This window comes from Sus scrofa, chromosome 10 (genome assembly GCF_000003025.6).
Source record: "Sus scrofa isolate TJ Tabasco breed Duroc chromosome 10, Sscrofa11.1, whole genome shotgun sequence".
Classification (NCBI taxonomy): Eukaryota; Metazoa; Chordata; class Mammalia; order Artiodactyla; family Suidae; genus Sus; species Sus scrofa.
The window spans coordinates 32,115,663-32,138,981 of NC_010452.4; the positions used below are offsets into that span (position 1 = coordinate 32,115,663).

At 50.2% G+C, this 23,319-nt stretch overlaps 2 protein-coding genes across 2 annotated transcripts; both read left to right on the plus strand.

Moving 5' to 3' along the window:
- Positions 18,802 to 20,230, plus strand: LOC110255597. The gene is given in 3 exon segments (XM_021064274.1): positions 18,802 to 18,848; positions 19,268 to 19,305; positions 19,308 to 20,230. Coding segments are annotated over 3 exon segments (201 nt in total). The 3' UTR covers positions 19,424 to 20,230.
- Positions 22,570 to 23,318, plus strand: CCL27 (C-C motif chemokine ligand 27). The gene is given in 3 exon segments (NM_001003922.1): positions 22,570 to 22,663; positions 22,808 to 22,940; positions 23,143 to 23,318. Coding segments are annotated over 3 exon segments (324 nt in total). The 5' UTR covers positions 22,570 to 22,593; the 3' UTR covers positions 23,264 to 23,318.

Below are 23,319 nucleotides of genomic sequence, written 5' to 3' on the forward strand. Positions count from 1 at the left end.
GAGGAATGAACTCCTCTTGCTCAGGGAGTCCCCAGGGGAAGCTAGGACACCAGATTGAGCACCCTCGCCTGGGAACAGGGGCCATCATTATACCATATAGCTTTCCTGGTAACAAAAGCAGAACTAGGCAGGCCTGGGCAGCCTGGGAAGGGAAGCAGTAGCGAAGGGATTGTGTCAGCACCCCCTCAGTGAGCCAAGAGCACAGCAGCTTCTTCCTACCTCTCTTCTTAGGAGGAGCTGTTCAAAACCTCAGCTATCCTAGGTCTTAGAGCCACAGGTGTAGGTGGAATGCAGATAGTTTACAAGAGCAGCTAGAATAGCCAGGAAATTTGGCTCTGCTACCTGTCTGTTCAAGCATCCATGCAGCCATCCATCTAGCTGTCTCTGCATCCATCAGACCTCGCCAGCCATCCACCCCCGCAACACACCCACCTACTCAACTGTCCATTAATCCATCCATTAAGTCAGCCAACCATGGAGTTCCAAAAGTCCTGACTGTGGACCCTCTTTGGACCTGCGCCCTAAGGGTAGAGGACAAACAGGTATGAGGGGGGCACACCCCCTGAAATCCTTTTCAGTTCCCACTGAAGCCAAGTAGAGCTCAGCCTGCCACAGAGGCAGACACAAATCTTCCCCCTGGATGCTTGAGCAAACACACAGAGTGGAGAAAGGAGGGTAGGAGCCCTGAGGAAGGTGCTACCAGGACAGAGGCCCCTGGACACCACCTCCCTGACACGGGGATGGGGGCGGCAGGCTACAGGAAAAGATCATGAGCTCCACACCCAGCCCCTAGCCTCCAATCCTGCTTCTGTCCCTCACTGTGAAACTCTGGGCAAATCTCTTCCTCAATGCCAGCTCCAAGGCCTTAGTTTCCCCATCTGTCAGAGGAGGGAGAAGGACTTAAATTTTTTTTTTTTTTTTTTGTCTTTTTAGGGCTGTGCCTGCAGCATATGGAAGTTCCCAGGCTGGGGAGCGAACTGGAGCTGTAGCTGCTGGCCTACGCCACAGCCACAGCAATGCAGGATCTGAGCCTGGTCTGCAACCTACACCACAGCTCATGGCAACACCAGGCTTAACCCACTGAGCAAGGCCAGGTATCAAACCTGCATCCTCATGGATACTAGTCAGGTTCTTAACCCGCTGAGTCACAATGGGAACTCCGGGAGGCTTATATTTTAAGAGTCCCGCCAAACAAAGATTTGATTCCTAAATCTTTGGGTCTGAGGCTAACCACCTCCAGCATTCACATAGGCTCCCCCGAAGTCATGAGTATTCAGAATCATCCCTACTTCCCAGGGCCCCAGGAACCACCCTCTGAAAATAAAGGGGAAGTTGAGGTTCAGGAAGAGAAAAAACAGTTCCTGCTGTGGTGTAAGGGATTGGGCAGTTATCTCTGCAGCACCAGGACGCAGGTTCGATCCCCTGCCTGGCATAGCAGGTTAAAGGATCCGGCATTGCCACCGCTGTGGTGTAGGTCACAAATGTGTCTTGTATCTGATCCCTGGTCTGTGAACTCCATGTGCCAAGGGGAAACCAAAAAAAGGCAGAGAGAAAATAATCCAGGAGTTGGTGAAGAGGCTTGAACGACTCCCTTGCTGGGCCTTGGGGCCTGGGGGATGAAGAATTTCCAAGAAGCCTGAGCCCTCCCACCCTTCTCCAGCCAGTGTCTTCCCTTCCAGCTTTCCCCCTCCCTGTCGTTCCACTCCCAGCCAACAAACCTCCTGGGCACTGGGGCTTATTCCCGTATCTCCCTGCCACACATAGGAGGGCTTAGCTCAGCAATCTATGACTTGTTCCAACTCATTGAGACATTTTCAACACTCTGATTTCATCTAATCAACACCTGCCCTGTTTCACTATGATTCACTGACAAGTGTTGAGTCTTTATCCCAAGTCCTGGCGGGCCCGCCACCCACCTGCCTACCTGACGGTGATGAAGCTGCCAGCTCTCTGAGGGCTGGGGTGGCCTCCCAGCTCCCTCACCAGGATACGGGGGCCTTGCTGCCTGCCTCTAAGGACACCCTCCTCTCTTGGGCACATGGCACTTGCTATAGGTTTAAGGCTGGCAACTGCAAGATATCGTCCCTACCTGAAGATCTGTGGTCCCAACAGCTCATCTCCCTAAAGGGACCTGACATCCCAGCCTTTTTGTCCACCTACACAGTGACTAGAAAGCTCCCTGTCCTGTCTATGGATAGAGTTCCCAGGAGGAAGACTGGGCCCACCCATCACCATTGCCAACATTGCTCTGCATGGGGAGGGGGAGCAGGGGGGGAGAGGAGGGGAGGGGGAAGCACAGAACAAGGCCCGGGACACACTTGATTAACAAAGAATGAAATTGAACATGGCCCTTTCCCACGATTCCCCCTCCTCCCCCCACCACTCACACCTGGATCACATCCAGTTCCCAAGGCAGCAGGGCTGTCTCTGTTTCATGGCTAAGTGTTTGGTCAGAGCCAGCTCCATACGGTTTTGATCAGATTTTCATCATCTCAAGTTCAATTTCTCGGTAAGCCCCCACCACATATCCCCTTCTCTGGCCTCCGGGAAACGCAGAAACAGCCAGAAAACCTTCGAAATAACAGCTTTGCGAAGGAATAGGACTCCCATGTGGGGAGTTTCCTCCGAGAGCCCCTCTGGAGGAATCGGCAGGAACTTTTCTGGCCAGAGAAATTTCTCAATGGCCCCTGAGCCTTTGTCTACATGAAAGACTTGGCTGTGGAGTACTAGCTGCATCACCCCTAGTGCTTCCTAGGGCCTGGGCCCTGCTTTAATCTCTATTATCATTCTTATGTTGCGGCTGAAGAAACTGAGGTACAGAGGTTAAGGAGCTTACCCAGGCTAGACGGATGCTAAAGTGGCAGAGCTGGCAGGTCTGAGCTGGGCAGTTTGGCTCCAGAATTTATACTCGTAGCTTCTTCACATAGCACCTCTCTGAGCTGATCCAGCTCCTAAGTAAAATACAGGAAGCAACAGGGAGTTCTCATTATGGTGCAGCGGAAGCAAATCCGAGATGATTCGGGTTCAATCCCTGGCCTCATTCAGTGGGTTAAGGATCCGCTGTTACCATGGCTGTGGTATAGGCCGGCAGCTGCAGCTCTGATTCGACCCCTAGCCTGGGAACTTCCACATGCCGTGGGTGTGGCCCTAAAAAAAAAAAAAAAAAAAAAAAAAAAAAAGCAATGCACCAGATCTGAGGAAGTGGCTCTCAGGGACCAGGGGAAGCCATTACTTTGGGATGCTGACCATGTGCCAGCCTCCAAGGTGAGTCCCTTATGTGCATTAGCATTGCATCCTCACACAACCCTGAGGTGGGGATCGCTAGTTTCATTCTAGGTCTGAGGAAACTGAGGGGCAGAGAAGTAGGACGACCTCCCCAGGCCACTTAACTAGTGAGTGGCAGAGCTGAGACTGCAGCCCAAGTCTGCCTGATGAGTAGCACTCAGGCCAAGGGCTGGGGGCTGGGACGTCCAGGTTGAGTGGAAAGACTTGGCTTGCTAGGAAGAGCTGGGGAAAAACGAAAGGAGAAGCTGCCTGCTGGATAGCACAGGGAACTCTATCTATCTGATTGTGATGGAACATGATGGAGGGTAACGTGAAAAAAAGAATGTATAGAAATGTATACCTGGGTCAGTTTGCTGTACAGCAGAAACTGACAGAACATTGTAAATCAACTATAATAAAAATTTTTTTAAATAAATGACAGAATTTGCATTTAAAAAACAAAAAGAGGAGAAGCAGGAGCCCTCGGGCAAGACCGCAGTGCTGGGCTCAGACACGGATGTGGCCCTTGGAGGCTTCCTGGGAGAAGGAGAGTGAGCCTGCTTCCCCAGAGCCTCCAGGAGGAAGTGGGCATGGCTTCTGGAGGTCTGCTCAGGCCTCAGTTTTCCTGAGAATGGAGCAGTGGAGAAGGGGATCAGGCTACAGCTATGCCCACCTTCTTACCTCCATTCCCAGGGGAATAACTGAGACCAGGACCTGGTCATGTTGAAAGGAAAGGAGGGATGGTGGGCGGGGCTGGGATCCAGCAGGTAGGGGTAGGGGCAGGAGTAGGGGTTCTGTGGGCAGGGCTTCTGCAAAGAGTTGACCCCTCAGAAGACCTCTGAGCCAGCCTGGCTGGGACCTCGGCAGGGCAGAGCATCTGGGGACCTCAGGGATGGGATCAGACTCCTGAAGGACCTGCTTCTGAGGGCTACATCCATCTCCTAGAGGCCAGGAGTGGACAGAACATGCGGAGGAGGACAAGGGTAGGTGGAGGGGATCAGAGGATCAGAGTAGAGGGGGGAGAGTCAGACCTATCCCCCTCTCCCACTTCTGTTCCTAGGACCTTTGAGTCCTCCATGGCTCCGGCGGGGAAGCAGAAGACATGAGCTGCCCTGGGCTCCAACCCGGCAGAAGTAGAATGGCTATAACCCCAGAAGCTTTGACACTGCCCCACCAAAACAACCAGACCCACCCACCCTGAATTCTGGACCACAATCCCTGGAAATCTGGACTCATCACCATCAACACCTCAGTCATCTTGGAAGTTCCCATTGTGGCTCAGCAGGTAATGAACACTACTAGTATCCCATGAGGATGGAGGTTCGATCCCAGGCCTCGTTCAGTGGGTTAAGGATCCGGCATTGCTGTGGCTGTGGTGTAGGCCGGCAGCTACAGCTCCGATTAGATCCCTAGCCTGGGAACCTCCACATGCCGCGAGTGCGGCCCTGAAAAAAAATCTCAGTCATCTTTCCAACCTCATACCTGTCAGATCATCATTTCAAGGATCTCCCCTCAGGAGGAAGGCACCCCTTCCTACCAGCAGCCCAGCATCATAAAGCCCTCCATCAGTTCAGGAATCCTGACAAAACATCCCAACACCTATCAGTGCCGCACTACTGACAGGAACCCCATTCATGTCAAGGTTCCCCCATTACCATCTGGCCACCATACCTCTTGGGAAATCCTATCACTGTCAGCAACACCCAGGCCTGTCAGGCAGGATAGCAGCTTTGAACCACTCCAGGGACACCATTTTCCCTACAATCCATGTATGTGAGGTTTTTTGGTTTGTTTTTTGCTTTTTAGGACCACACCTGTGGCATATGGAATCTCCCAGGCTAGGGGTAGAATCAGAGCTACAGCTGCTGGCCTACACCACAGCCACAGCAACTCGGGATCCGAGTCACATCTGTGACCTACACCACAGCTCCTGGCAACACCAGATCCTTAACCCACTGAGAAAGGCCAGGGATGGCACCCGCAACCTCATGAAAAATAAACACAAATATCTCTATAGTGCCCCCTATGGCTGCCCAACGTCAACATGCATGCTTCTTCCCAAACCTTAGACATTTTAAGGATATCAGCCAATAGAATATCACTTGTGGGTTTTTTTTTTTTTTTTTTTTTTTTTTTTTTTGTCTTTTTAGGGCCGCACCCTCAGCATATGGAGGTTCCCAGGCTAGGGGTCAAATCAGAGCTGCAGCTGCCAGTCTATGCTAGTCAGATTCATTTCCGCTGAGCCACGACAGGAACTCATGTTTATACAACCAAAAAAGATTCACTGCTCTCCAAAGAGAGACTCTTTAGAGCCTTAGCAATTATAATATCTGTCTTAGCACAGGCTCCATAATAAAATATCCTGGATTGGAAGGCTTAAACAACAGAAGTATATTTTTTCACAGTTCTGGAGGTTAATAGTTTTGTTTGTTTGTATGTTTTTGTCTCTTTAGGGCCACACCCGCGGCATATGGAGGTTCCCAGGTTAGGGGTCTAATCAGAGCTGCAGCCTACACCACAGCCACAGCAACTCGGGATCCGAGCCACGACTGTGACCTACACCACAGCTCACGGCAACGCCGGATCCTTAACCCACCAAGTGAGGCCAGGGATCGAACCCACAACCTCATGGTTCCTAGTCAGATTTGTTAACCACTGAGCCATAACGGGAACTCCAGAGGGCCACCTTCTTACTGGGTCCCCACTTTTTTTTTTGTTTGTTTAGGGCCTTTTACTTGTGACATGTGAAGTTCCCAGGCTAGGGTCAAATAGGAGCTGCAGCTGCTGGCCTACACCACAGCCACAGCCACAGTAAGATCCAAGCCACATCTTTGACCTACACCACAGCTCACAGCAACACCAGATCCTTAACCCACTGAGCAGGGCCAGGGATCAAACCCATGTCCTTGTGTGTATTAGTTGGGTTCATAAGCCACTGTGCCACAACAGGAACTCCGTTACTGTGTCCTCACATGGCAGAAATCTCTCTCTCTCCTCCTCCTCTTTGAAAGCCACAATCCTGTAAAACTAAAGCCCTGCCTTTATGACCTCACTTAACCAAAATGACTTCCTAAAGACCCTATCTCTAGATACAGTCACATGGAGGGTTAGGGCGTCAACATACGACTTCTGGGCAGACACAGTTCAGCCCACAGCAAAATCCAGTTCTAAATCCAAGATCTCAGGAAGCCATCAATTCCTCCTCTAGTTCTATTGTGATTGCATCTCTCTACAACACCACGTGACCACCACCGGCACACCTGATTGATCAGGAAAGGCCGGGTGATGCTACAAATGATACCCAAGTCTGAGCAGCTTAACACAGAATTCTATTCCACACACATACCATGCCTGCAGTGGGTCTAGGCGATCTCTAGCACAGCTGTATTCCATGTGGCGGCTCAACATTCCGGGCTGCTTTGATATTTTGGCATGTTCTTTCATCTCCACACATGTTTCCATGATGACTCTAGCCAGGCAAGACAGCAAGCAAAACCCTCCCTTAAATCCTTCTTTCCACAAATGGCACGTGCCATTTCTGCACATGTCATTGACCAAAGTGGGTCACAGAGTCATGCCTAACTTCAAGGTGGCAACTGCCAGGAGGAGAAGCAAACCAGAAGCTTGGTGAGTAGCTGTAATATTACAACAACCTATATTCAAGAATGGAGGGAGTTCTTCTTGTGGCTCAGCAGTAACAAACCCAACTGGTAGCCATCAGGATTTGGGTTCGATCCCTGGCCTCGATCAGTGGGTTAAGGATCTGGTGTTGCTGTGAGCTGTGGTATAGGTCGCAGATGTGGCTTGGATATGGCGTTGCTGTGGCTGTGGTGTAGGCCGGCAGCTGCTGCTCCGATTTTAACCCTAGCCTGGGAACCTCCATATGCTGCACTAGCAGCCCTAAAAAGCAAAAAAAAAAAAAAAGTGGGCGTGGATAAGCAGTGAGATCCTGCCATATACCACAGGAAACTATATCTAGTCACTTGTAATGAAACATGATGGAGGATAATGTAAGAAAAATAATACATATATATGTACGACTGGATCACTTTGCTGTACAGTAGAAACTGACAGAACACTGTAAATCAACTATAATGAAAAAATAAAAATCATATTAGAAGAAGAATTAAGGAGGAGGAGAAGAAGAGGAAGAAGGAGAAGGAGAATGGAATAAAGGAGGATGAAAGAAAAGGTGAGTCAGGGAAGTTCTCTTATGGTGCACTGGGTAAAGGATCCAGTGTTGTCACTGGTATGGATTGGGTTGCTGCTAGCATGGGTTCCATCCCTAGCCTGGGAACTTCCACATACTATGGGTGAGGCAAAAAGAAAAAAAAAAAAAAACTAGGAGTTCCCATTGTGGCTCAGTGGGTAAAGGATCCGATGTTGTCTCTATGAGACTGCGGATTCAATCCCTGGCCTTGTTCAGTGGGTTAAGGATCCAGCATTGCCACAAACTGTGGTGTAGGTCACAGACGCAGCTCAGATCCAGGGTTGCTGTGGCTGTGGTGCAGGACTGCAGCTGCAGCTCCAATTCGACCCCTGGCCTGGGAACTTCCATATGCTACAGAGCAGTAAAAAGGGGCGTCCGTTAAAGAAATAGGGACGTTTCACAACCAGGAAGGAAATACGAATAAAAGCTACAGTCGGTCGTTCTAAAATTAGTCCTAGGGCTTAACTAGAGTTTATTATTTATTTCTTATATTAGTTTTCTACTGCTGTGTAACAAATCACTGCACATTTAGCAGTTTCAAACAATCCAGATGTATTATCTCACATTGTCTATGGGTCAAGAGTCCACGGACAGGTTGACTGGGTCCTCTGCTCAGGGTCTCACCAGGCTGAACTCATGCATCAGCCAGGGCTGCCTTCTCATCTCAGGCTCTGAGTCAGTCCTCTTCCAAGTTCACTTAGAAGTTGTGGTTTTAGGGCTAAAACCCTGAGTTCCTAGAGCAGCCTGCAACTCCCTGCTCCATGGCCATCATCTCAACATGGCAATGTCCCTCTTCAAGGCCAACATGAGAGCATCTGCTGCTGCTTTTTATTTCTTACCTCGACACACACGACACACACGTCTTTTAAGGGATTGCCTAATTAAGTCAGGCCCACCCAGGGTAATCTCCCTTTTGACCAATTCAAAGTTAATTGATTTAGAGACCTTAATTACATCAGGGAAAATCTCTTCATTTTGGCCAATAGGGCATAACCTAATCACATCACTGACATCCCATCATATTCACAGGCTAAGAGGTCAAGGGGACCTTCTCAAAGCAAGGACATTACACAAGGCATGCACAGCGTGAGGGAGGAACCTGCATTGTTTACCTCATGTCCCCCATGAATCATTCCCTTTACCTCCAAATGGCACTTCAGCTGGTTGACATTCTATGCCTACTAAGAGACCCAATCTTTACACCCAAGGGACATTAGCCACTAGCCCCAGATGGTCCTGTCTGTTGTTTGTTTGTTTGTTTAGGGCTGAAACTGCAGCATATGAAAGTTTCCAGGTGAGGAGTCAAATCTGAGTTGTAGCTGCCAGCTGCCAGTCTACGCCACAGCCATAGCAACTTGGGATCTGAGCCGTGTCTGTGACCTACACTACAGCTTGTGGCAACGCAGGATCCTTAACCCACTGAGCGAGGCTAGGGATCGAACCCAAGTCCTGATGGATACTAGTCAGGGTCTTTTTTTTTTCTTTTCTTTTTGTCTTTTTTCTTTTTAGGGCTGCACCAGCGACATGTGGAAGTTCCCAGGCTAGGGATCTAATCAGAGCTACAGCTGCCAGCCTACACCACAACCACAGCAACACCAGATCCAAGCTGCATCTGTGACCTACACTATAGCTCATGGAAACACCAGATCCTTAACCCACTGAGCGAGGCCAGGGATCAAACCTGCAACCTCATGGATGCCAATTGGATTGTTTCCACTGCGCCACAATGGGAACTCCACTAGTCAGGTTCTTAACCCACTGATCCACAACAGGAACTCTGGTCCTGCCTGCTTAAGGGTACAGGGGTCTTCCTTTAACTCTGACCACTGGGCATGGTCTCACCAGGAGGTGCCCCCAGTAGCCCAGGGATTGACCCCACATACATAGCCTTTCATACCACTTGCCTTCCCCCACCTCACCCACATCAGGATTAATCACAAGGCCTTGCCCATCCTCTGAGGCCTTGTGCTTGCTGTTCTTTCTACCTGGAATGTCCTACTCCTGCCTCACCCACCCTTAAATCTCTGCAGAGCTCCCTCCTACAGGGAGCCTCCCCTGCCTTCCTTCTCACCCCCTTACCCTGCCCCCCAGGCTCTTCTCCAGCCACACAGGTCACCTTCTGCTTTGCGTTCAGGGGCCTGTGTCTGCTGCAATTCTCCCAAGAAAGCTCAGCCCAGGCCCAGAAACCCTGGGGCCCAGAGTAGCCCAAACTGCAGAAAATAAAAGAGAGGGCGTGTTCAGGAAATCATGGCAGTGGCGTTACTTCAAGTTCCAGAGGGCAAGAGGCAGGGAAGGAGGGGCTCCTATTGCTCAAGACGGCCCCCCTCCTGATGTCCTGTCATCTCCGGAAGTCCTATGCAACATCCCACCCACGCGCCGGCACTGAAGGGCCAAGCTCTGGCCCTCTAACTGGGCCAGGACCCCCTGGATATGGGCAGAAGATTTGGAGAAGGATGGGGGGTAAAGCAGACCCCCTTCCTAGGATCTGGGACTTTCAGGAGCTGAGTCATGTGGTTTCTTGCTCATTTCCAGCTCCTTTCTGGAACAAGACAGCCCAGGCTCCTCAGATCAGAGCCCCACTTCCACAGGCCAGGAGCCTCATATCCCCTTTTCCCTACGCACTGGGTGCCCCCTTCAGGCCCTGTGAGGGTGCGAGCCACAAAGGGATGGATTAAACAGCCAGAACACACACACACAAACACACAAGCGGGGACACCCTTAACGACGTACATATGTCCATACGTACACAGGCATGTAATTAATCCACGACCAATCACTGACATATAACAAGGACACACCACAGATATTTAAGCACATGATCACCATACAAACACAAGGGCACATACAAACACACATACACAATTACACACACACACCATAATGGGCATACAAACACAAGCACACACATGGACGCAATCTTTTCTCCTAGAGAAGAGCATTTGTTTGCAAGAAATAGATTAAAAAGCCACCTGAGGAACAGGGTAATAGTCTAAGAGGTAGACTTAATAAAAGGAAGGTACCTAAACTGCCTCTAAGCCTAATGGGACCTGTTGGCTGGAAAGTCTTCTGTTTCGCTGGGCACTGGTGTGGTTAGTTTTGGAACAGAGCAGATAAGAGCTGGGGTACAGGAGTGACTGACAAGGGATTAATCTCCAAAATATATAAACAACTCATTCAGCTCAATATCTTTTTCTTTTTTTTCTTTTTTTCTTTTTTTTTTTTAGGGCTGCACCTGCAGCATGTGGAGGTTCCCAGGCTAGGGGTCTAATCAGAGCTGTTGCTGCCGGCCTACACCACAGCCATAGCAACACAGGATCTGAGCTGCATCTTCGACCTACATCACAGCTCACAGCAACGCTGGATCCTCAACCCACTGAGCAAGGCCAGGGATTGAACCTACCACCTCATGGTTCCTAGTCGGATTTGTTTCCACTGAGCCAAGATGGGAACTCCACAGCTCAATATCAAAAAAACAAACAACCTGATCAAAAAATGGGCAGACTATCTAAACAGATATTTGTCCAAAGAAGACATAACAGATGACCAAAAAACACATGAAAAGATGTTTAACATTGCTAATTATTAGAAAAATGCAAATTGAAATGACAATGAGGTACCACCTCACAACTATCAGAATGACCATCATCAAAAAGTCTACAAACATAGGAGTTCCCGTTGTGGCTCAGAGGAAATGAATCTGACTAGTATTTATAAGGATGTAGGTTCGATCCCTGGCCTCCCTCAGTGGGTTAAGGATCTGGCCTTGCGGTGAGCTGTGGTGTAGGTCACAGATGTGGCTCAGATCCCACACTGCTGTGTCTGTGGTATAGGCTGGCAGCTACAGCTCTGATTTGACCTCTAGCCTGGGAACCTCCATATGCTAAAGGCATGGCTCTAAAAAGACAAAAAGAAAAAGTCTACAAAAAATAAATGCTGGAGAGGGTGAGGAAAAAAGGCAACCCTCTTACACTGTTGGTAGGAATGTAAATTGGTACAACCACTGTGGAAAACAGTAGGAGGCTCCTCAAAAAACTAAAAATGAAACTACTTTATGATCTAGCAATCCCACTCTTAGGCATCTGGAGAAGACCTTAATTCAGAAAAGATACATGCAGAGTTCCCCTCATGACGCAGCAGAAACTAATCCAACTAGGAACCATGAGGTTGTGGGTTTGATCCCTGGCCTTCCTCACTGGGTTAAGGATCTGGTGTTGCCATAAGCTGTGGTGCAGGTCGCAGACACGGCTCAGATCCTATGTTGCTGTGGCTGTGACATAGGCCAGCAGCTGTAGCTCCAATTGGACCCCTAGCCTGGGAATCTCCATGTGCTGCGGGTGCGGGTGCAGCCCTAAAAGGCAAAAAAAAAAAAAAAAAAAAAGATACATGCATCCCAATGCTCATTGCAACACTATTTACAATAGCCAAGACATGGAAACAAGCTAAATGTCCATTGACAGAAGAATGGATAAAGAAGATGTGGTACATATACAGAAGGGCATACCACTCAGCCATAAAAAAGGATGAAATAATGCCATTTGCAATGACAGGGATGGACCTCCAGACTGTCATACTAAATGAAGTTAGAGAAAGACAAACATCAAACATCATGTGATATCACTTTTATGTGGAATCTAAAAAGGGATACAAATGAACTTATTTGCAGAACAGAAACAGACTCACAAACTTCAGAACACTTATGACTATGGAAGGGGACAGGTGGGGGTGGGGAGGGATGGACTGGGGGTTGGGGGTAGGCATGTGCACAATGAGGTATGTGGAATGACTGGCCAACAGGGACCAGCTATAAAGCACAGAGAACTCTACCCAATATTTTGTGATAATCTATATGGTAAAGAATCTGAAAGAGAAGGATATCTGTACATGTATAACTAAATCACCGTTGTACAGAAGAAATTATCACAACATTGCAAATCAACTATACTTCAATAAAACTTTAAACAAGGAGTTCCCGTCGTGGCGCAGTGGTTAACAAATCCGACTAGGAACCATGAGGTTGCGGGTTCGGTCCCTGAGTTTGCTCAGTGGGTTAACGATCCGGCATTGCCGTGAGCTGTGGTGTAGGTTGCAGACACAGCTTGGATCCCGAGTTGCTGTGGCTCTGGCGTAGGCCGGTGGCTACAGCTCCGATTAGACCCCTAGCCTGGGAACCTCCATATGCCGCAGGAGCAGCCCAAGAAATAGCAAAAAGACAAAACAAAAAAAAACAAAAAAAAACTTTAAACAAAGAAAAAGAGTTGAGGTACATGGAGTTCCCTGGGGGCTCAGTGGCTTAAGGATCGGCATTGTCACTACCATGGCTTGGGTCACTTCTGTGGTGCCGGTATAATTCCTGGCCCAAGAACTTCTGTGTGCTGTGGGTACAGCAAAAAAAAAAAAAAAAAAAAAAAAAAAAAAAAAAAAAGAGCGGGGATAGAACTACTCAAAAGAGAAATTTGGCATTTGCAAGAGCTTAATCTATATAACCTCATTCTTAGAAGCTGGGCTCCTGAACTCAGCAAGCGAGATTGACGTGCCCTCACAGCGCCCCAGGATATCCTAAAAAGAGAGAGGCCTCCCGGGTGTTCCCATTGTGGCTCAGCGGATTAAGAACCCGACTAGTATCCAATAGGATGCGGGTTCAATCCCTGGCCTTGCTCAATGGGTTAAGGATCCAGCGTTGCCGTGAGCTGTGGTGTAGGTCACAAACGCCTTGGTGTGGCTGTGGCTCAGGCCCGCAGCTGTAGCTCCAGTTCAACTCCTAGCCTGGGAACTTCCATATGTCATTGGTGCAGCCATTAAATAAATAAATAAATAAATAAGAAAGAGGTCTCCTGATACTGGTAACATATGGGAGGTGACAAATGAGGAAGGGGGATGGACCTAACTATCACTGAGTGGCTGCCCACTGTGAGGCACTCGGACTACCTCCCCAGGTAGATAACAGTCCCATTTTATTTTATATTTTTTTCTTTTCAGGGCTGCAGGTGCAGCATACGGACTCCAGGCTAGGGGTCCAACTGAAGTTGCAATTGCCAGCCTACACCACAGTCACAGCAACTCCAGATCCAAGACACATCTGCAACCTACACTGCAGCTCATGACAACACCAGATTCTTAACCCACTGAGCAGGGTCAGGGATCGAACCTACATCCTCATGGATAATAGTTGAGTTCATAATCCACTGAGCCATGATGGGAACTCCAGATAATATCCCCGTTTTAGAGATCCTGTTCCCTTGACTGTCTAGGGTCCTACAGCCAGATTCAAACATAAGAATTTGAGTATAAACATCCTGTTGTTTCCCTAAGTTAGTGATGGCAAGTGCAAGGCACATACATTCCCACTCCTTACTGTATCCCCAACAGTGACAGAACATATGTGTCTTCCTCACTGATCCAGACCAGGGATTGACAAACTATGGCCCACAGACCTAAACCAGCCTGCTGCTTGTTGTTGTAAATGAAGCTTTATTGGAATATAGCCATGTCCGTTCACTTACATATTTTCTATGGCAGCTTTGAGGCTATTAACAGAAAAGCTGAGTAATCACTACAGAGACAGTATGGCCTGCAAAACCTTAGAAATTTATTATCTGGACTTTTACAGAAAAAGTTTGCTAACCTCTGATCCAAACCCAGCCTCAGAACTGGAGCTGGCAAATCTTATTGTCTCCATCTTAGTGTGGAAGGATGGTCAGTAAATAAATAAATGGAATGGATGATGAATGAATAGACAGACAGACATATATGGGCAGTCTATCAGAATTTTGCTCCAAATATGTACCAGTGTTCTGCCATGTATAAGTGGTCAAAAACTGGATAAATTAATCTTTCTGAGTCTTAGGCTCCTCATCTGTTAAATGGAGATAATAATACAATGATCATTATCCAGAGCTCTTTCTTTGGCAAATGACAAAAACCCAACCCTCAGACTTCCTGTCATGGCTCAGAGGTTAATGAGCCTGACTAGTATCCATGAGGAGGTGGGTCTGATCCCTGGCCTCGCTCAGCAGATTAAGGATCCAGCGATGCTGTGGCTGTGGCATAGGCCGGTAGCTACAGCTCTGATTGGACCCCTAGCCTGGGAACTCCATATGCCATGGGTGCGCCCCTAAAAAGACAAAGAAAAAAAAACCAACCCTCATGATGCCCTTTTCACAAGTATTGCTATTCTAGAAGAAGTCAAGATGCCATAACCCCAAAGACACCATCAGGATTACGCTGAGATCGCCTGACACCAGCTTCAATGAACAAGATTCCCCCCCAAAAAAGAAGGCATGTTTGCCCCAATCCTGATTCTTATCTGAAACCCTGTTTTTCTTTTTCTTTTCTTTCCTTTTTTTTTTTTTTTTTTTTCTTTTCTCCTTTTTGGCTGCCTTGCTGCATACAGAGCTCCCAGGGCAGGGATCAGATCTCAGCTGCAGTTGCGACCAACATATACATTGTGCCACAGTGGGAACTCCTGAAACTGTTTGTCCCCTTTTAGACTATAAAACTCCCAGCAATTATTCTCCCAAGGGAGGGCCCAGTCTTTAGGGCATTAGCCTGCTGTGGCCTGCTCTACCTGGCAAAGCAATAAAAGCGACTCCTTTCTCCTTCATCCAAAACTCCATCTCTGTGTATCTATTTGACATCGGCAGACAGAGGCTGTTTCAGCAACACTCACCCTCCCCATCCCTATTGTGCTCACTCCCCCATCCAGCCTCGCACAGTCTCACACAGGTGCCTCACAAGCAGGACTCCTACAACCCACATACCTGCTGCTTCCAGAGATTCTACCATTTGTCGATCGCCTGTCCATCCTCCAGGCCTCCCATGCAAACTGCTCCTCTTCTCTGCATACTCATTTCTTGGTAGAGGGAGAGGCACAAAACAGGAATCAGTGCAAAGGCCTTGGGGGGGAGGGTCTGTGAAGGAGAAGTGGGGTGGGGGGTGGGGGGCCTGTGAAGGTAAAAATACCGAATGGGAATTCCCGTTGTGGCTCAGTAGAAATGAAACCGGCTACTATCCACGAGGATGCAGCCTCAATCCCCAGCCCCACTGGATCCTACACCATGAGCTGTAGTGTAGGTCAAGATGCAGTTTGGATCCCGTTGCTGCTGTGGCTGTGGTGTAGGCCAGCAGCTGCATCTCTGATTGGACCCCTAGGCCGGTAACTTCCATGTGCTCCAGCTGCAGCCCTAAAAAGGAAATAAAAAGTGCCAAATGGGTGTGCCCTTGTGATGGTGTGCCCTCGTGGGCTGCGGGTATACCAGTGCATTGTGTGTATTCCTATGTAGTCTGCACATAGGCTTGTGTGGTGTACGCATACCTGTGTCCCATGTGTGTACCTGTGAGACATAGATGCACTTGGGCCCCAAGTGTTCTTGCACGTGCCAGTGCCTAGATGGGTCTTGGGGCCTCTGGCTGCTCTTCTCTCTTGAGGCCCTGCCACCTCTAGCCTAGCTTTCCGGAGGAAGAAGAAGACAGTGCTTGTGGGTGGGGGAGAGAGGAATATTAAAGCGATGGCCCTGGACATGGTCCCTCATACCCTAACGCTAACACCCACCCCGAAGCTCTGAGTGAAGCCAATGACTCTGAGGATGCTGTCTCTTGGTGAACCACACCCAATTTTTTTTTTTTTTTTTTTGTCTTTTCTAGGGCCGCACCCACAGCATATGGAGGTTCCCATGCTAGCGGTCGAATCAGAGCTGTAGCCACTGGCCTACACCGCAGCCACAGCAACGCCAGATCCAAGCTGTGTCTGTGACCTATACCACAGCTCACGGCAACGCTGGATCCTTAACCCACTGAGCAAGGACAGGGATCGAACCTGCAACCTCATGGTTCCTAGTCAGATTCGTTAACCACTGCACCACGACGGGAACTCCACACACCCAACTCTTGGGAACACTTTTGGTACCTTTTTGTCCCTATCTCCTAACTGCAGGGTACTGTTGTCCTGTGAGCAGGGGTGGAGAGTGACCAGGCTCCTCCAGTTCCAATCACCTCCTCTCTCACCCAGACCTCTGCTCACCATCTCATTTCCCTTTTCCTTACTTCCCCTCCTCCCAAGAAAGCTCCTGAAACAGGTTCCCAGATGTGGTCCTCAGCTTGTGACTTTCACACCATGGCCTTCCAGGAAGCTGCTTTCCAGAGCTCCACTCCTCCAACTCCAGGCTCACCACGCTGATAGGTCACCAGCTCTGTGCACCCCGCACCAGCCCTAGGCAGACCACACCATCTAGAGATTGCAGAAGAACTCTGCCAAGGCAAGCCCAGCCCTCCCAGGCCCTGCCTCCTCCTTCCAAGCCGCGTGCTAGACCCCAGTCCATGACCTTGCTTCTCCTTCTTTCCTCAGGGCAAGTACTACAATAGTTAGCCTGGGACAGCCCAGCCCCAGCTCTGTATGAAGGGATGTGAACCACAGATGCCCTGGGGAACCAGGAACCAGGAGCCACAGGCCTGTGGATCCCCTGCACCAGGCCTGAGCTGGCTGCGGCAGGACAGGAGCATCACTGTGAAAGTGAGTGTGAGCATGGACGAGTGTGGCAGAAGCCAGGCTTCAGTGCTTCCAACTGGCATCCATGAATCTGTCACAAGTCTGCATGTAGCCCAGGCAAGAGGAGACAGGTATGAGAGGGAGGGAGAGGGTGGGATTGTGGGGAGAGGACAGCTGTACCCATTCTCCACACTTCAGCCTGAGGGAACTTTTACTTCACTCACTTCTGACCCCTCTCTCCAAGGTGTACAGCCACAAGGCTGCTAGGGCAACTATTTCCAACCTCCCACACTGAGTTAATTACCCTTTTTTTTTTTTTTGTCTTTTTGCCTTTTTTAGGGCCGCTCCCACGGCATATGGAGGTTCCCAGGTTAGGGGTCGAATCAGAGCTATACCTGCCCGCCTACACCACAGCCACAGCAACAGGGAATCTAAGCTGCATCTGCAACCTACACCATAGCTCACAGCAACGCCAGATCCCTGATCCACCAACCAAGGCCCCTGATCGAACCCACATCCTCATGGATACTCATTGGATTTGTTTCTACTGCACCACAACAGGAACTCCCAGATCTTATTGTCTCTTGATCCCTCCTCTCTCCAACCCAGATGATAAGCTCTGGGAGAGCAGAGTCTGTGACTATCTTCTTTACTGCTGTATCCCCATAACCAGAATAATACCCAGCACAGAACAGACAATAAATATTTATAGATTAATGACTGCAAAAACAAAAATCACAGGAAGGTAGGTCTCAGTGCAGAGAGGCTAAGCTTAATGGCCACATTTAATGGCCACAGGGCTGTGATTCTCTGGCCATTAAGTGACTTGGCCAAGGCCACTCAGCCAACAAGTATTCCCATAGCCTGGCCTATCTAGACTGAGCCCTCTGTGGATGCCTACTCCTCCTTTGCCCAGTGTCACACAAGTAGAATGGGACAGATAAGAAACGCAATTGCCAGAGCAAAAGCCAAGGGAAGGGAGAAGAGAGGGGATTGAGAAAATAGTACTGGACAGCATCCAAAGCTTTTCTTGCTGCCTGGTGCTGAGGCCTCCATCTCCTAGGGTGGGGCTCCAAACTCTGACAGCCTCATAAAAGAGGGTTCTGAGAGTTTCCGTTGTGGTGCAGCGGGAACGAAACCAACTAGCATCCTTGAGGATGCACGTTCGATCCCTGACTTCCCTCAGTGAGTCGGGGATCCAGCGTTGCTGTGGCTGCGATGTCAGTCGGCAGCTGCAGCTGCGATTCCACCGCTAGCCTGGGAACCTCCATATGCCGTGGGCGGCCCTAAAAAGCAAAAATAAATAAATAATAAAGAATAAAAATAAAAGACGGTTCTATGCCTCGGTTGGTGATAAAACTCGACTCCGCCCCTTGGACTCCCCCTCCTCTGAAGAAGTGCCCTGGCTCCGCCCCTTCCGGGTAATAGGTAAGCCCCACCCCTAGTGCCCAGACGTCCTTATGACGTCGACTAGAGAACTGTTTCCCGGGGTGGAGCCAGGGAGGGCGGAGTTTAGGCTGCGTTGACCCCTCATCTAACCTCCAGGTGACCCCAGCCCACGAAAACCCTCACCCAGGGCCCCAACCAAATATCCCAGAACAACGACCTCCAAGCCTTTGGCCCTCACCTTCTATTTTCCCGTGTCCCCGAGAGGACCGACCTCCCAATCCCTTTAAGTCTAATGCCTTCCAAATCTTCAATCCCACCCTGTCCTGATGTGGCAGTTGAGTCTCCGGGAGCACTTGTCTCATATTACCCGAGAACAAGTCAGACCGGTCCTGAGAATGACAGAGAAGGGGACCTGGGGTTGGCGAACCCTAGATTCAACCATGCCGCTCCCTAGGACATGTCGAGATTGAGGAGATACGAGGTGGCGCTGGAGGTGGAGGAGGAGTGAGTGGAGGCGGGGTTCTGTGGGGGAGGAACCTAGACGTTCTGGGGTGGGAGGAAGGGGCGAGAGAAGCAGGAGGGCTGGGGCCCCTTAGGGGGCGTGGACTGTAGAGGGCCGCCCCTAAGGGGCGGGATGGAGCCTTCCAGGAGAGGGGCGAGTCGTTCAAGGGCCGGGATCTGTGGGGTCAGCCCCGCCCCGCCCCGGCCCGCCCGGCCCGGCTCTGCCTTCTCGCCGCAGGATCTACTGCGGATGCTTCTACTTTTTCCCCTGGCTGCTCATGTGGCGGAGGGAGCCAAGGGGGGCAGATGACATACCGCGGCCTCGCTCGGGGCATGCTCGAGGCTCAGTCCGGGAGAAGGGATCGGGTGCAAGTGCCAAGAACCCCCGCCTCACCTCATCCCAGTGTTGGGTAGCGCCACAGCTCGGCGCACCCTCGCGAGCAGAAGCTGGAGACTCTGCGGAGCTGGTGAGCTGTCTGTCAAGCGGCCTGGGCTCTGCTCGCCAACGCTCCAATCGCGGCCGCCCCCGTCGCACCCCCGCTGCCACTGTCCAGTCAGCTGGTGCATTAAAGATTTAAACCGAAGCCACCGTGCTGCCCACCTGACTCTGCCGCCGCTGCCGCCATTCCGGCTAGGAGCCCCTCTCCAAGCGGCTGATTCCTTACTGACAGGGCCTCTCTCCCCGATAAGGTGCCCGTCCATATCCCGGCCCCCAGTATTCCTAAGGATGCCCCATCAGAGTTAGGCCTCTGCTCCTATCGTACAGGCTTGTCACTACCTAATCACCACCACCCCATCCCCGGCCCAACACACACGCGCACACGCATGCACGCCAGGTCTTCCTCCCAACCTTATCCCCACATCCATAAGATTCTCACAACGCTAGCCCTTTACTACTACCACCTTCCTCCTATTCTGGGTTTTGCCAGGTGTCTGAAGAATCTTCCTCTCCTGGGAGTGGATCTAAAATACTTTAAGCCCAGAGTTGTAGAAAGTAGGCTGTGAGAAAAGGGGGGAAGATTCCTAGAAACTGCCTCCCTCAACCTGACACGAGGGAATGACTTTGGACTGTTAGAGCCCTTTCCTACAATTAATACCCCAGTGTCTGGCTCCTTTGGTCTCATCCCAAGTTTAAAGATACTTGGCATCAACCTACCAAGCATTACCTCCCTGGGAAGCCAACACTTCTACATGCCCTTTCTGTCTTGTCACCCAGTTGACCTGAGACCCACTAGTGCCTGAAGTGCTGAAGAGTTGAGGATGCCTAGTGGGACTGCTTTCACTTAGGGACTGGCCACCATAGAAGGCACCAGAGAAGTAAAGAGACAACCCAGTTTTTTGGGGTGGGTTTGTTTTTTGTTTTTTTTTTTTTTCTTCTTTTAGGGCCACACTGGAGGCATATGGAAGTTACCAGGCTAGGGGTCAAGTCGGAGCTACAGCTGCTGGCCTACACCACAACCAGAGCAACGCCAGATTCGAACCGCCTCTGCAACCTACACCACAGCAATGCCAGATCCTTAACCCTCTGAGTGAGACCAGGGATTGAACCCACACCCTTGTGGATGCTAGTCAAATTTGTTTCCGATGCGCCACAACAGGAATTCCCAAGAGACAGCCCAGTTTGTGCATGGGGTCAAGCTAATTTTTAGCCTGGGGCTGACCCTACCAGAGCAGACTGTAGTTGGGAGGACTTAACCCTATCTTTGGAGAAGCCAAAGGGGAGAGATGGGTACATACCCGGAAGAATTTGTTTCTTGCCTTCCCAGGCTTCTGGACTGACTGGTCCATGAGAAACTAGAGTGTGTGACAGCCAGCCAGCTGATGAAGATATGTGACAAGATGATGGTACCTCAGTGTCTGCACCCAAGCTCTGGAGCACAAGTCCAGACTGGAGGGTGGGAGAGAGACCACCGGTACTAGAAGTTCAAAACGAGTGACCTCTCAGAGTTCCGGTTGTGGCTCAGCGGTAACGAACCCAACTAGTCTCCATGAGGACTCAGGTTTGATCCCTGGCCTCGCTCAGTGGGTTAAGGATCCAGTGTTGCTGTGGCTGTGCTGTAGGCCAGCAGCTACAGCTCTGATTCGACCCCCAGCCAAGGAACCTCCATATGCCACAGGTGTGGCCCTAAAAAGAGAAAACAAACAAAAAAAAAGAGTAGCCCTGCCCCATAGAGGACAGCTGGTCACAGAGCAGAGAGTTGCAAAAGGTACCCCTGCAACAACTACAAGAAGGCTGGATTATCGGGTTATGACTCAATTTATGTTTCAGATACAGAGCAGGGCAAGAGGGTTGAAATCTCCAGATCAGGACTGGATAGTTCTTGGAGTGCCCTCATGGCTCAATGTGTTAAGAGTTGTTACTGCTGTGGGTCTGGCTACAGCTGTGTTGCAAGTTCGATCCCTGGCCCAGGAACTTCCACATGCTATGGGCACAGCCGGAAAAAAAAAAAAAAAAAAGATTGGGAAATTTCTTTAGTGTTAGGGGCACTAAACTTAGCAGCCTGTCCCCACCCTAGGCTGTTCCCAGCTTCCTGGCAAGGACAGGAGGAGGAAGAGGAAGAATAGTTTTACACTGGGAGGTGAGGGGAAGAGTAAGTGAGGCCTAGATGTGGGATTAAGAAGGGACAGGAAAGAGATGGGAGGCAGAGGCTTTAGCAAGAGGATGGGATGCAGAGGGTTTAGGGGTCATTGTTGGGATGAGGAAGGATATTCTTCCAGGCCCACAGTAAAGAGCCTAGCATTTGAGTAAAACAAAGGAGCTCTCGAGTCTGATGTCTCAGGAAGCCAGGGACTGAGTCTGGAAACACTAAGCCCCTCCTAGCAAGAGGCTGGCATGTCTGGGACAGGACTAGGTAAAAACAGGAAGGTAAGATTGCTTGGGTCTTTTACCCATTTGACAGCAGCACCCTGGCAACAAAGAACTTTTATCTTCCCCCATGTGCCCTCCTTATCCATCTCCATCCTTCTTCCCTATCTCATCTTCCTGGGGAAAACCACCCCCACCTCAGTATCCTCAAGTCATCCCATTACCACCAAAAAGGGCCATCTCCCAGCTTCTCACTCTGAATGTGACTGGCCCTGTCAAGACTCCTCCTCAGCCAGAAGGGCCTACTTTAGGGACCCATTCCCATCAGTTTCTCCTGATAAGACAAGCAGGCTAGGGCAGGAAGCAGGGAGGGGAAAAATGAAGGCAAGTTGCTGCTAGCCTGCCCTCTACTCTCACCCTACCCACAGCTCCCCCATCAGAATTGCTTATATGTTCATATGCTTATATGGTTGGATGACTGTGAAAACAACTGTGTGGGAGTGGGACTTTAAGTAGAACTGGGGCTGGACGAGTCTGTCTGGTTGTCTGACCACGTGAGGTTGAGCCAGTGAGGTGTGACTGTGTGAATGTGTAACTGTGTGTGTAACTGTGAGTGTGAATGTCCATCCATTAGTCACTCAGTGTCACTACGGATCCTTGGCTGCCCTTACTCAGTTACTGTCACCATCAGTCCCCACAGGACACAACCCTTTTCCCCCAGGGTTTCTCTGAGTAGGACTTAAGCACCCCTGGGAAATGGTAGTCCTAAAAGAGGAGGGGGTCTGTGGCACAGGGGTCGGAGGTAATTAGGGCCCAGGAGTATCACAGGATGAGCAATACATCTTCACCTGCCTCTGACTCACCTGTGCCCCAGGTAAAAGGCACCCAGATAAAAGGTAGGGAAGGAAGAGGAGAGGGAAGGAAGTATCCAGGCTGAGCATCATGAAGGGGCCCTCACCCACTAGCAGCCTCCTGCTGATACTGTTGCTCCTGAGCCCAGATCCTGGAGCAGGTGAGTGCTTTGGGGTCTAGAAGGCCAGGGGTCTGGGTGAATGAGATGGAAGGAAAGGGGTCCAGGAAGCCCAGCCTCCAGGCTGTCTGATGGAGAAATCTGGGGTCAGAAGTCCTCTGAACACATGGTCCCATTGTCCCCTAGCATTGATACTGCCACCCAGCACTACATGCTGTACTCAGCTCTACCGACAGCCACTCTCAAGCAAGCTACTGAGGCAGATCATCCGGGTGGAACTGCAGGAAGCTGATGGGGACTGTCACCTCCAGGCCTTCGTGTGAGCTTTGACCCTGCCCCTGATTTGACCCCTGACTCTGACTTCAGTCCCAAACCCTGATGCTGATCTCAATTCCAGCCCCAACTGCTAATTCTGATGCCAACTCAGATTTTCATCTGGCCTTTGCTTCTACTTCCTGGACTTTAGCCTCATCCCTAGGCTATGATGACCATGGTTTTGGACCTTTCCTTTCCTTTCCTAGGCTTCACCTGTCTCGACGCAGTGTCTGCATCCACCCCCAGAACCGCAGCCTGGCTCGGTGGTTTGAGCACCATGGACGGAGGCTCCAGGGGACTCTGCCCAAACTGAGTTTGGGGCTGTAGGGGAAAAGGGCCAGGGCCCCCATTAGCCAAAATAATAAAGCAAGACTGGACAATAG